This window comes from Ursus arctos, unplaced genomic scaffold (assembly GCF_023065955.2).
Source record: "Ursus arctos isolate Adak ecotype North America unplaced genomic scaffold, UrsArc2.0 scaffold_19, whole genome shotgun sequence".
Lineage (NCBI taxonomy): Eukaryota > Metazoa > Chordata > Mammalia > Carnivora > Ursidae > Ursus > Ursus arctos.
In genome coordinates, this window is record NW_026622863.1 from 51,090,697 (window position 1) to 51,105,069 (window position 14,373).

The following is a 14,373-nucleotide window of genomic DNA, read 5'->3' on the forward strand; positions in this document are numbered from 1 at the left end:
TTGTGGACTCATGAACAGAGAGGCTCTTTAAGCAGGAGATTTGCAGGTGGGTTTTCTCTCTCGTTGAGGAACATCCCCTTCTGGAAAGCGCTATACACACTTGCTTTCAACTAGGAAATGAACACCAGTCTGCTAATCTCCCCTGCGTCCCCCAGGCAGGCAAGAACTGGGGAGAATGGTTCTTCCCCAATCCAGCCTCTGACCTCCTCATGCCAAAGTAATGGTGGAAGATTCCAGATCCTCAAGACCAAGTCTGGGAGGTGAGTGTATCCCTCCGTTCAGAATCCCTTCCACTCTTGTCACTGGCCACACGCTGCTGGTTGGGCTGCCTCCGAAATCTCTCCGCAGGCTCCCCCTTCCTCCAGCCATGGCCACTGCGCAGGCCTCACGCTCCTGGGGTGGGGGGCGGTGCCTGCTCCTCCACCATCTCTCTCCAGGCTCTCTGCAAAGGCGCTTCCCCTCCCTGGGCCCCTTGGTCTCCATCACAGCACTGTGCCTTTTCTCCAAAAGTCATCTCATTTAACGCCTTCTTCCACTCGACTGGAGGCTCCATGAGCTCAAGGGCCTCAGCGTGTCTAGTTCATCGGGATCCTCCATGCAGCACGCTGAGTGCCACGCAGCACACATTCAAGATATGCCTGCTGAATATTTGTCTCATATAAGGAAGGATAAGCGTATGGAAGAGGAAGGGTACATGGATGGGAGAATGAGCAGATGGATGAGAGGATGAAAGGTGGGTGGGAGGGTAGATGATGGAAAAGTATATGGAAGGATGGATGGATAGATGGAACGACTGGGTGGATAAATGGATGGATTGATATGTGGCTGGCTGGCTGATGGATTGGATGGCTAAATGGATGGACGGATGGATGGATGGATGGATAGAAAGATGGATGGATGGATGGATGGATGGATGGATGAATAGAAAGATAGATGATCGTTGCATGGATGGACGGATGGATGGATGGATGGAAAGATGGATGGATGGATGGATGGATGGATGGATAGAAGGATGGATGGATGGATGGATGGATGGATGGATGGATGGATGGATAGAAAGATGGATGGATGGATGGATGGATGGATGGATGGATAGAAAGATGGATGGATGGATGGATGGGTATCTGCATGAAACTTTGGATAGATGGGTGAAAGGTTGAAGGGATGAATAGATGGAGAAAAAAAGAAGGTAAACTTTTCCAAAAGAAACTCCTTTTGCAGACATTCAACTCTCCATCTCAAATGAAACAATTTATTACCAAAGCGTAAAGTTGCCAAGAGTAGCAGGAAGGGTCCCCACTGAGGGGGCTGGCTCACCCCTTACCATGGGTTCAGGGGTCTTCTCTGTCTACAACCCCAGTGGCTGGTGGGAGATGATGGCTGAAAGGACGGGACAGTCAAACGGAGGAGTTCACATTATCTGGAGCCTAACTGCCGGGTTCCCTGATGCCAACCAAGATACTGAATGAGTGTTGCTTAAAGCAGCAGCAGGTATGCACATTCAAGGGATCTTTCTAGAAGCGTATCTGTGATACTACAGCAGGCCTTGAGTCACATTTCTTGTTTTGTTTTTTTTCGACTTCAAACCTCAAGTCAAAAGTTCTGGAAGACAATAAAAATGGCTGTTAGTGTCCTATTCATTCAAGGAGCACCCATGAAGCCCCTACCGTGTGACAGGCACTTTCTAGAGACAGCTGATACTACCATGAACAAGAACCTTTGCTGGGTTTATGATTTGGAAGAGGGGGTAGAGACGCTACACATTGAACATGGACTTCCCTCCAGAAGGGGGCCGGGCATGTGGAAAACAGGTGATGTGATGAGAGGGGGTAGGGAGGTGCCTCCCTGGGGCAGTCAGGGAAGGCTCAGGTCTGAAAGTCAATAATGAGAAGGAACCAGTCATTCAAAGATGAAGGGGAAAAAACGTTCCAGACTGAGGGAATGGCAAGTGCAAAGGTCCTGAGGTGGCATCAAGCTTGGCCTGGTTTAGAATCTGAGGGGAGGAGGACAGTGCGGCTGGCACAGAGTGGATGGGTGGGGTGAAGGGAGGAGGGGAGGTCAGCCTCGCAGGTCAAGGCAAGGAGCTGCCGTAAAGCACGGTGGGATGATCTTCCAGTTGCTCCAGGGTCATCAGGCTCTTTGAATAGCATCTCCTCATTAAGTTCCTAACTGTGGCACAAATCTGCCACTGAGTGGACTTACTCAGTTTCAGACCCAAAGAGGTCTGAAAGAGGTAGTTAGGTTGAGTTTTTTTTTTTAAGATTTTATTTATTTATTGTCAGAGAGAGAGAGGGAGAGAGCGAGAGAGCGAGCACAAGCAAGGGGAGGGGCAGAGGGAGAGGGAGAAACAGGCTCCTTGCTGAGCAGGGGCCTCTGCACAGGGCTCAATCCCAGGACCCTGGGATCATGGCCTGAGCCAAAGGCAGAGCTTAACCAACTGAGCCACCCAGGCATCCATAAATAAAATCTTTAAAAATAAACTAAAATAAAATTTCCATTGCACCGGGTGGACAGGAAGGCGCTGCAGGACCGGGAAGCCCCGATATGAAGACTGGAGTCTGTGCATCTGGCCAGCGAGGGGCAGGTGGGGCTGCAGACATGAGCCAGACAGAGGTCACCCCACGCTCATGGAGCTCACCACCAGTAGGCGACTATGACAAGTGCCTGCGCTGCCCTTAGCCACCCCCAGGGAGATCCCGGGAGAAGGGAGGAGGCAGAGACCTGGAGGAGATGGACCAGGGAGGCTGGCAAGCGCCCGGAGGGACAGGGTGAGTGGATGAGGGGTGTGGGGCGGGGGGTGGAGGGGCAGGCGGTCTCCTGGACAGCTGTCTGCTGAGCTGGAGACAGGTGGCGGGCAAGCTGTGTGGGTGGAGAGGGTCACCCCTTCACTTTCGGAGAATGTCTGTGGTGGCGGCCGGCTGTGGGTGGTGGAGTGTGGAGTGGTGTCCCCAGTCTCCACCCACTCGATGCCAGCAGCACCCTTTCCCCAGTTGTGACAACCAAAGGTGTCTCCAGACATCCCCTGGGGGCAGCATGGCCTCCATCTGAGAAGCCCTGACTTAGACAAACACTGAGCTCTGATTCCAGCCAGCCATGAAGACAGAAATCACAACTCCGTGGACGGACGAGGGCATCGGGGAAGCTTCGCTTCAGAACACGTCCATGCAATCTTGCCGAAATGAACTGGCGAGTGAACTTAGTTTAGGTAGTTTTGACCTCCCCCAAATTCCTGCACACCCTCCCAGGAGCTCAAGGGAGCGTAGATAGGTACACGGCTCCGAAAGAGAGCAAGCCAGTTCTCTCTTTCAAAATAAGAAGCCCAGGGGCACCTGGGTGGCTCAGTTGGTTAAGCGACTGCCTTCAGCTCAGGTCATGAACTCAAGGTCCTGGGATCGAGTCCCGCATGGGGCTCCTTGCTCAGCGGGGAGCCTGCTTCTCCCTCTCTCTCTGCCCGCCGCTCCCCTGGCTTGTGCTCTCTCTTTCTCTGTCAAATAAATAAATAAAATCTTTAAAACAAAACAAAACAAAATAAGAAGCCCTTCCACAGACACATGGGGACAGCCGAGTGAGGCCCGTGCACACAGGTGTTCAAGGTAACGATGCTTGTAACACGAACACCCGGGAAACCAAGCAAATGCGCAGCCGCTGGTTATGAAGAGTATCCTTCCAACCCACGGGGAGAATGGTGCCACCACAAACAAGGTCGTGCCCTCCTGCGCGGACAGGGAAGAGCCGGGTGTGGAGCTGGGCACAGAGCCAGCGAGTTTTGTGGTTGGGGTGGGGGACAGAGGGTTGGGGAGCCAACCCCAAAGGAAAGCAGAGGCTACAGGTGGATGGATGAATGGATAGAGGGATACAGAAACAGAGGGATGAAGAAAGAAAGATGGAGAGAACAGTGGCATCTTGATTCTATCTTCCTGGCCCTGAATCCAGTCATGCCTAAAGCTTCTCCCTTGGAAGTTTCTTGCTACGAGAGTCAATCAATCCCCCTTTTCCTTAAAGCCAATTTGAGTCAGCCTCAAGCTACTTGCCATTCTCGAGGGCTAGAAGGTTCAAGAACCCAGTGGAAATATCCAGAATCTACCTGGGAAGTTGACCCTGGAGTAAATGGCGTCTGGGAAGCAGGGTTGAGGGCATGGGGAGGGGGGTGGGTTCAGACTCACGAACTCCTTGCACCGGAACCCACCTATGGAACCATCTGGAGGTCCACAGGGTCATAGGCTGACACCCGCAGGTCCTGCAGCAGGGCTTCTAGATTGTTCCTTAGCATGGTGTAGGGAGGTTTCTCGTCATACTCAAGGTTCATCACCACCTTCATGTACTCCTGCAGGGTCTCTGTGGTCAAGACACCCCCACCACGAGAGAGGCCTGAGTGGGACCCCTGCAAGCCAGAGCCTGGGGGGCTGTGCCCAGTCTCTGCCATGATGCCCATTTGCTCAGTGCTTCCTCTGTGCCTGGAACTGCCTCAGGCACTTAGATTAAAAAAAAATTTTTCTTTTTTAAACACCAAACATATGTACGATAGAGTGGTATCACCAGCACCAGTATACCCATCACCCAGTTTCAACAACTACCAGCTCACAGCCAATCTCGTTCATTGAAACCCCCGCCACTTCCTCCCTAAGCAAATCCCAGCTAATTATATCATGTTCCCTATAAATGTTTAGGGTGTTATCTCTAAAACAGGGGTTAGCAAGCTTTCACTGTGAAGTGCCAGAGGTGAACAGTTTTGGCTTTGTGTGTGTGTGTGTGTGTGTGTGTGTGTGTGTGTGTGTTTGTGTGTCTGTGTAGCACAGAAGCAGCTGGTGGGCACGGCTGTGAGTGAGGCAAGACAGGTCTGTTTATGGGCGCTGCAGGCTGATTTTAGACAAGTTTCATGTACCACGAAATGTTCTTTTTTTCCCTCAGCTACTGATTTTTTTAAAGATTTTATTTATTTGAGAGAGAGAGAGAGAGAGAGAGAGAGAGCATAAGCAGGGGGAGCAGCAGAGGGAGAGGGAGTAGACTCCCCACTGAGTATGGCACCCCTCCCCAGGGCTGTGGCCCAGGACCCTGAGATCATGACCTGAGCCAAGTCAGAGGCTCAACAGACTGAGCCACCCAGACGCCCCTTCCCTCACCTATTTCATAATGTAAAACAATTCTTAGTTCACTTGTTTTCAAAAATCATGCAGCAGGGCACCCGGCTGGCCAGTCGGTGAAGCATCTGCCTTTGGCTCAGGTCATGATTCCAGGGTCCTGAGATCGAGCCCCGTGTTGGGCTCCCCGCTCAGCGGACAGTCTGCTTCTCCCTCTACCTCTGCTGCTCCCCCCTGCTCGTGCCCTCCCCCCTGCAATAAATAAGTAAAACCTTAAAAAAAAAGTTTTGTAAAAACAAGGCTTCTGTAAGACAAGACCAGGAGTGCGTGTATTTGACTGTGTTTGTTTCACACACAGAGGAAGCCCAGGCAGCAGATCGTGGAGGTTGAGCTCCTCCCATCTCTGCGCCATGTCCCTGTGCAACGTCTGCCACTTCTCCATCACGCGGCGGAGCTACTTGGCCACCTGCTGAGTCTGGGTCGGCCTTGTGACTTGCTTGAATGGGGCAGAGTGATGTTCTGGGACTCCCCTGCTCTGTAGCTTCCCCCTGTGTCCTCTTGGAAAGCTGCTCTGACAGAGCTTTGAGAAGAAGCCCAGAGCTGAGGCCTCCCAGACCTGCCAGTGACAAGCCAGCACCAATCGCCAGATGGGAGAGAGGAGCGCCGAATGAGCCCACCCCAGTCGAGCCACCGGATGGCGGCATCAGCATGCATCCCCCTGCCCTGAGGGACCAGGAGAAGAATCTCCTGGCAGGCCGTGGCCTGTATGGCTATCCCCAAGAAATGTTCATAGAGAAATGTAACATTGTGTGTGCGGTTGTGTACGTGCGTGTGTGTTGTTCTTGAGACACTTGTGAATTTTGTGGGCGAAGATTTCAGTTTTTCTAGAATGGGCACAGATGCATATGAAATTTGGAGAGGCAAGGCCAGGATGGACCCAAGCCACCTGTCCCCACCACGGCCCCCAAATGTTCCGTCCCCCTTCAGGACATACCTGAGGGACGGATCCAGCGACTGCAGTGTCCCACGAGGGTCTCCGGGTTGTCAAGAAACCTGACAGGACAGAGGTGTAGGCAAGAGGTCTTTTAGGGAAGGGAGAGCAAACTTTTACAGCAGAACGTCTAGCAGATGTACCGTAGACTCCTGTTGTTTGCGGTAGTTATGCCCTGTAGCTGGGGGCTGCCAACACCCAATCAGTGAATGCTTTTAGGGGAAAGAGCATCAGGTGCCTGCCAGGTTCTGGTTACAATGTTTTCACTGTGGCTTCAGCTGATCCCTACTTAACTTTGTCTTGTGTGTGTTTGTGTTTAAAGATACCTTGTTTACTATTGTTGATTTCTTCACATCGCGCTCACAGCTGGCAGCACCCAAACTCGCGCCTGCAGGACGCCCACCTAACACAAGTATTTTCTCTGCAAGGCACATCCCAGCCTTCTTACACCTTCGGAACACTAGACAGCTCTTCAGCACCATGCATGGGACCATTTTAAACGGCAAAATCGTCAACGAAAAGCACAAAAATCTGGAAAGTGTGGCATTAAATGGACCACATAAAGGACCCTTGTTTATAGGGCGAGATTCAAAATGAGAAGGCAGAGCATTGCCTTTTTTGACCTCAGCTGGGATTGTGTGCATTGGACAACTCAAAATTTTCTCTACTTTGTGTATGTCTGAGAATGATCTGGAAAGCACTGTGAGTACTGCTTCTGAGGCAGTGAACAGGGAAATTCACAAATACGGAACCTGTGAATCATGAGGACTATCTTCCTCTTTATAAACGCATGCACGTATTTGTACACACACCACACACACACACACACACACACACGCGCGCGCGCGCACACACACACACACCCTCTTGTACCACTCAAGAAAAATAGAAATTCATCCGCTTCCTTTGCTCCATCCTCACAGTCCCAGCTCACTGTTTATCTTCTCTGGCCTGGACCACTGGCTTGGCTCCCCACTAGCCACACAGTGCTTGGGTGCTGTCCCTGTCTCCCCAAACCGCAGCCCAGAAGTCCCCAAGCTCCGCTCCACCCTGCTGCTCCACAACCCGCTCTGACCCATCCTCTCTGTCCAGTTCAGGCCTCATCCTCTCTCCCTGGACCTCAGTCTCCTCCCCAGCTTCCTGTGCACCCCCCACATGGCACTACAGACTTCTTATGCCCAGAACTGACTCTGCCCCTTCCTGCTCCCGGCCGTCAGGGGACTCCCCAGTGCCCTGGTGGAAAACCCCAAGCATGCAGGACTGCCAGTCCCTCTGGTTTTGTCTCTCTGACTTCCTCCTCTGATCTCATGCTCTGGCCACATCAAGCCCCTTCTGGTCCCCTAACTAGGTCAAGCATTACCCACGTCTCTCGGCCTTGGCAATACTGTTCCCTCTGCCCTGGACAGTCTTCCCCCATCTTGGCCCCCAGCAGGTGGCTGCTCTCCCTTCTGCACACTGCTCAAGGGCTGGTCTCCTGCAAGCCTCCCCCAACCCCTCCAGACAGAGAATGAAGATCCTTCCCGAATGCCTGGGCACTGTGGGCGTAGCCCATGGATGTCCTAAGGCAACTGCCAAAGACATGGGAAGGGCCAGGCAGGTCTGACCCTCATCCTTCCCGCAGCCTCAGGGTATGTGTGGCGAATGGCTGAGCGATGGCACCAAAGAGCTGTGCCCCTCACATGCCATAAATCATACAAGCAACTCTACCACTGGCTGTCGTGTCTGGGGGACCTCCCTGCCCAGCCTGCAGCCTTAAGACCAGGGACCAAATCCTACCAGCACCTGGGCTTTCCCAGAGGGGATTTGCACACCAGAAAGCCTTGGAGAATCAAAATGTCTCTCCTGTTTCTTTTATTCATTTATTCCATCATGAACTAGAAAGTGCAAAAAACGAATAAATGTTGAATGAATGGAAAAAGGCCATGCACACCAGGAAGACACCCTAGAGGACAAGTTAGGGTTCCAGAAAATGTGCATGTGGCAACGTCGCCCCCTCGTGGTGCTTTGTGTTACTGCTTCAGGTCTTGGGACTGAGGCCGGGTGGGGGTTCTATAATGAGCCCATGACCACCAGCACTATCCCCCTGTGCAGCATCTTGATGTTTCTGACCTTCCCTCTTTGGCTGTGGTTGGGATCTGGGGCTCAGGGAATGAATTGTTAGTCACACTTAAGTCATCTATTTTAAAATTATTACTAGGACCTATCTTACCCTGCACTAATTCGGTGAGTGCAGAGCCTCTTAGGAAAGCACATCCCACTCACTGATGATCTCCCATGAATCGGAAGGCGGCAGAGTTGTGAAGAGGGGGATGGGGCTGCTCTGAGGAGTTAGAGGAAGTAGTGGAAGGAGGATTCAACCCAGTGGAGCCTCCATGGGTGATTTCACTGATGACCAGTGGTGCCCTCAGCTGATTCCCATCTGGGTCTCCGGCATCTCCTGGCACAGGGACTGGCACATAGATGCCCTCGGGAAACAGGTTCTGGATGAATGCTTGGGTAAAGGCACCCAGTGGCCTGAGGCCAGGCAACCTGCCTTCCCGCTGCTCCCATGATGCTCCTAGGGCTGCCTCCACCCTCATGGGCAGCGCCTGCTTCCTGCCCAGGCGTCTCCTTGCAGCCTGGGAACTCCCCAAGGCTGGGGCCGCACCTGCCTGACCCGTGGGTCCACACTGAAGCCCGGGCCTGTGAAAGAAGGCTCGCGCGTGCTTTCCTTGTTCATTCATTCCGCAGCTATTTCGTGAGCACCCACCATGTGCCAAATGCTGTGCTGTGAGCAAGAGCGATGGGGAGAGACGATGCGGTCCCTGCCCGCACAGAAATCTGCCTGAAGGTGGCACCGTGGAGGGGTCTCTACCTGCTGTCCACTGTCACTTCTCCCCTTTAAGGGCAGAATCTCAAGGGTCAGCAGCCCCAGGCTGGAGACGTTTCCTAGCCCCCACTGTAGCTTGGGGTGGCCAAGTGACCAAGAGAAGCGTGTCATACCCAGTCCTGCCCTTCAAAAGAAACGAGAGCCGGTGGCAGCAGAGCTGCCCCACAGGAAGATATATGCACGTTGAAGGGGTCGCGGCTCTGTTCCCAAGAGGGCAGTAAACATCTACCTCGTTTGAGCCACCGTGATTTGGGATCTCCTCAGAAGAGCAGCTCAGCTTTGTCCTTAACACAAGAGAAGCGCATGAAGGAGCTGTTCACAGGCTTTGGGAACATTTAATGCTTTAGCAGTTGGGCCGAACACTCCTACTGCCGCTGTTACCAATTCTGTGACTCGTTTTCACCTGGCTTCGTTTCGAAAATGGAGAGCTACTAGAAAACTAGAAAGGAAGTACAAGGATAAATTCCAAGAAAATAGGGCAATGGGCTCATGTTCTGGCAGGTTCTGAGGCAGAGGCTGCCTGTGTGGAAGGCTTGGAGCCCAGGAGCTCTCTGTCTCTCCCTCCTTTTGCAGAGAGGTCAATCAGCGCCAAAGTGAGACATCCTCCTTGCCTCACTGCCCTTCTGGAGGCGACTCACCTGTCACCATTGCCATGAGACCTGCCCGGGCCATTAAATCTAAAGGAGCGGTGCGTGCTCCTACCCTGACAGTCCCCCTGGTGGGTACCCAGGGCTCTGACCCATATGGTCCCAACCAGTCTGGCCTGCGAAATGCTCTGTGTTCCACTCTTCGTCTCTTTACTGTCTGTCACCACCACTAGGATAGGAGATCCCAGACGGCAGGGATGTTTATCTCAGTTATTCCTGTATCCCCAGGGACTAGAGCAGAGTGTGGTACACAGAAGGTGCTCAATAAGTAACTGATGAGTGAAGGAAGGCTGCATCCGAGTGCCACCAATCCATCTGTGATAAGCCTCCCACACGGCTTCCAGGTGAGAGAGACTTCTCTGGAGTTGAATGGCCTGGCTGTGAGCCTAAGCACCTCTCCTTAGTAGCTGTGTGACCTGGGCTGATTTCCTACGCTCTCTGTGCCTCAGTCATAGGAGCATTTACCTCAGAGTTGTTCTGAGAATGACATAGGAAGCACTGGGCGCAGTGCCTGGCACAGACAAGCATATGATAAACGCTGGCCTCAACTAGGTCATTATGAGTAGGCCAGTGTGATGGGGGCAGATCCCCTCCTCTGAGCCCCACAAGCAGGAAACCTGAAGCCCTCACCTGGGGAGTGATTGAGCAGAAATCTGAAGGGGGATGAGATTCAGGGCATAGTACCATTTGTGCCAATCAAATACACACCGAACAGCAACATCACTGATTTTTCAAGGATCCAGATACATCCAAACAAATTCAGGAGCACTATTTGGAGGCAGTGAACTAGCAACGTAGCTAAAGTTAGAAAATATAGCACTAAGTGAAAAGAAGCAAGAAACAGAATGAAATTTATAGCTCAGTACCATTTATGCAAATTAAATACACTCATCATAGATTGTTCAAGGTCACAGACATGTCTGTACAACTCATTGAAAAGCAGGAGTCAGAAGCAGTAAACTTGATGCATGTGTAATGATGCGGTTAAAGTCTAAGAACACGGTGCTGAGTGAAAAACGCCAGAAACAGATGAGATTTAGAGCAGAATAGTATTTATGCAGGTCAAACACACACAGTGCCGCCACCACCACACAGGTTAAGGATACAGATACACTTAAGCAAACGCATCAGTAGAACATATATTTAGTACGTTTGAGTGGGTGTCCGTGGTTGAGAGAAGATGGTGGGGGGTTATAAAAGGGAAAAAATAGAACAAGAGAGAGGCTCAGCATGAACCAGCAACACGGCACACAGAGAACTGAGAAGCACATGGGACTCCATGCTGTTCCCTGGAGTTTCCCCTCTTCCCACCCGGCACACCTTCCCTGGATAATCCCATTTTCTCCCAGGGCCTCGGCTGACAACTCCTGAGATAGCAATGAGGTCTGAGTCTCTGTTTAGACTTCATTCCTGCACTTCAGACATGGATGGTCAATCATCTCCTAGATGGGCCTTCCTGGATGACTCCTAGGCAACTCTCACCCCGCCACCCAGGCTACAACAGATTTTGAACCCCAACCTGTGTCCAACTTTGCACTGTCCTTGGTGCTGAAGTCCAAAGTGCCTGTGCGCACATCCCTCCCAGCCCTGCTGCCCGCTGTCCTTGGTACTGAATGTCTCTCCGCATTCCTCGCCCCCCCCTGCTGTCCTTGGTGCTGAATGTCTAAAAGAGAACCAGCAGGATCTAGTGGTTTTACAACCAGACGGCAGAGAAAGGAAGTGTGGACATGGGTGGCCGGTGTTGCCACATGCTAAAGCAGGGCCCAGGCCTAACTGCTTGGGCTGCCCACTTGTCTGTGAAGGAATAAATGAGTCATGGTGTCCTGTGCACTGTATTTTCTGCAGGTCAGGCTCTGTGCTGAGTGCTGTGTACCTGACTCCCCTGAATCCTTCCACAGGCCCTGAGGTAGGTGCTAATAAGATCTCATCCCAGGGACAACACGAGGCTTGTGGAGGTTATTAGGCTGCCCACCCAACACACTGCAGTCATGGGGTCGCAGTCTAACCCCAGGCAGCATGACTCCAGAGCCCACACCTGTCTGCTGGAATGGATGCTACAGGACATGCCTGCGAACTGCAGAGGCCTTGGCTCTGTTGGACGCCGCCTCCCCCTCCTTTCTGTTCCCTGCTGGGTTCTGAGCTTCTGCCCCACCTTTGGGGGTTCCGGGCCAGTGCTGAGTTCTGCTGACCCCCAGACTCACTTCTGTTTCAGCTTCATGATAGCCTCGATGTTGGGAAGGCACTTTGTCCACGGCAGGAACCCGTACAGCCACTTCAACAAACAGTAGCCCAGGGTCTCAAGGTCACTGCGGCGGGAGGGCCCTGGGGAGGGAAGGCAAGAGGTGACAGCTCAGTCCGAATGCTCCACCCACTGACACATCCTCTTCCTTTCTCTCTCTGACTCAATGCACTCAACCACCCAAGCACATAGGATCTTGTCTGTTCCTTTACTTTTCATTTGCCTGCTCTTGTGCTCTTGTGAGTCTCTCAATTACTCTCATTCACTCTCTCAGCTGTCTCTACATCCTGCTTTCACTAGCTTACTCTTGCATATACTTGTCTGTCATTCATGCACTCATTCATTCAGTGGGACCTCAGAGCTGTGTACCAGGACCCATCCCACATTCTTAAATCCCAGGCAAAAGTTTGGTTGGCTCCCTGACCTTGACAGTCTAATGGAGACACAGTAAGGTGTGGGATTACCTGAGCTACAGGGGTGGCAGAACAGGGAATGAGGGAGCCCAGAAGGATGGGCACCCAACCCAGACTCAATAGAGGATAATGGAGACTGTGGAATTTTATTTTTTTATGCTTCTTAAACAGCATGATTTCAACAACTCATGTAAGCATATAACAAGCACTGAGAGTTGACTATGCCAGACCTTCTGCCCCTTGATGCTTCAGGCACAGGCACCACCCCTCTCTTGGGGGAGCTCAGTCCGGTGGGAAGACACAGGTAGGCAAGTGGATGGCCATGACATAAAGGGATTTGGGAAAAAGAGCCTCAGACTTCCTCAAGGAATCTTCTCCTCAAAGTACTCTCTTCTTACTCTGTACACTTTTCTTGGGTAATCTCATTCCTCCCCCAGGGCTTCAGCTGACAGCTCCTGAGATACTGCTGGTATGTGGGTCTCTGTCCAGACTTACTCCTTTGCTCCAGACATGGATAGCTAGTTTTCTCCTTGACAGCCTCTCCTGAATGACTCTTGGGCAACCCAAAGAGTTCCAAGTCTAAACCAGTTCTTGAATCTGACCCCTGGACCTGTGGAACCTCCTTATGTTCAGCTGCTTGCTGTCCTTGGTGCTGAATGGCCACCCTACAACTCCCTAATGCAGGCTATCCATGGTTCTGAATCCCTGTTCTAGCTCCCTTAGCGTGATTCCTATGTCTGGCCACCTGCTGTCTGCGGCTATGAAAACCTAGAGCTGGGGTACCTGGGTGGCTCAGTCAGTTAAGTGTCCACCTTTGGCTCAGGTCATGATCCCGGAGTCTCAGGATCAAGCCCTGCACCGGGCTCCCTGCTCAGTGGGGAGTCTGCTTCTCCTTCTGCCCCTCACCCCGCTCTTGTGCTCTCTCTCAATCTCAAATAAATAGATAAAATCTTAAAAAAAAAAAAAAAAAAGAAAGAGAAAGAAAACCTAGAGCTGCCCTTGTATGAGAAGCATGCCTCCATGGTCCTGAATACCTTCTCTGGACTCTTACCACATCCCCTGTGCAGGTCAAGGCTAATGAACTCGAGATCCCCCTCATGTGGGCTCCTGCTGTCTTCCACGTAGGCCACGTGTCTGCCGTCGGGGGCATAGCGGAAGGCAAAACCGTAGCCTGCCAGCATCACCTGTGTGGACATGGGGAGAAGCCATATCGTTTGGAGGTTAGGAGCTTGGAGTCTAGAGTCGGAGATTTCAATCATGGCTGCAATTTGAAACAACTGAATGCCAAGCAGTACAGAAGGGTGTGAAGTGAAAAGAACCCAAACCCACCACTCAGAAGTAACTGCTAATAATCATTTCTTTTCTTTTTTTAAGATTTTATTTATTTGACAGAGAGAGTGGGAGAGCACAAGCAGGGGGAACAGCAGAGGGAGAGGGAGAAGCAGGCTCCTCAATGAGCAGGGAGCCCAATGAGGGGCTTGATCCCAGGACCCTAGGATCATGATCTGATCCAAAGGCAGACGCTTAATTGACTGAGCCACCCAGGTGTCCCTATTTTATTTTTTTGAAGATTGGTTGATCGATTGATTTAGAGAGGGAGAGAGTGGGGAGGGGCAGAGGGAGAGAGAAACTTTAGCAGACTCCTCGCTGAGCTCACGACCCTGAGATCATGACCTGAGCCAAAACCAAGAGTCGGATGCTTAACCGACTGTGCCACCCAGGTGCCCCACCCCTGCACTTACTTACTTACTTTCTTTCTTTCATTTGTTCGTTCATTTATTTATTATTATGTTAGTCACCATACAGTATATCCCTAGTTTTTGATGTAAAGTTCCATGATTCATTACTTGCGTATAACACCTAGTGCACCATGCAATACATGCCCTCCTTAATACCCATCACCAGCCTATCCCATTCCCCCCCGCCAAAGCCCTCAGTTTGTTTCCCAGAGTCCACAGTCTCTCATGGTTCATTCCCCTTTCTGTTTACCCCCTTTCTTCTTCCCTTTCTTCTCCTACCGATCTTCCTACCTCTTATGTTCCATAAATGAGTGAGACCCCTGCACTTTAATAGTGGTTCTAGGCATTAAAATTTGGAACCAGACAGACCAAGTTCAGCCATGCCTGAAACCAATGA

The 14,373-nt window shown here is 51.7% G+C and overlaps 1 protein-coding gene across 5 annotated transcripts in view; it reads right to left on the reverse strand.

Moving 5' to 3' along the window:
* Positions 1-1,230: 1,230 nt before the first annotated feature.
* VRK3 (VRK serine/threonine kinase 3) overlaps positions 1,231-14,373 on the reverse strand; it is a 32,961-nt gene continuing 19,818 nt past the window's right edge. For 3 of the 5 annotated variants that reach the window (XM_026481775.4, XM_026481774.4, XM_026481776.4), the window contains exons 11-15: positions 13,289-13,421; positions 11,787-11,907; positions 6,073-6,131; positions 4,187-4,335; positions 1,231-1,602 (exon numbers count right to left, since the gene is read on the reverse strand). In XM_026481775.4, the coding sequence (XP_026337560.1) occupies positions 4,187-4,335; positions 6,073-6,131; positions 11,787-11,907; positions 13,289-13,421 (462 nt within the window). In that variant the 3' untranslated portion in view covers positions 1,231-1,602. The remainder of the gene's footprint in view (positions 1,603-4,186; positions 4,336-6,072; positions 6,132-11,786; positions 11,908-13,288; positions 13,422-14,373) is intronic. The other 2 variants (XM_048223771.2, XM_026481777.4) reach the window with 1 other exon arrangement.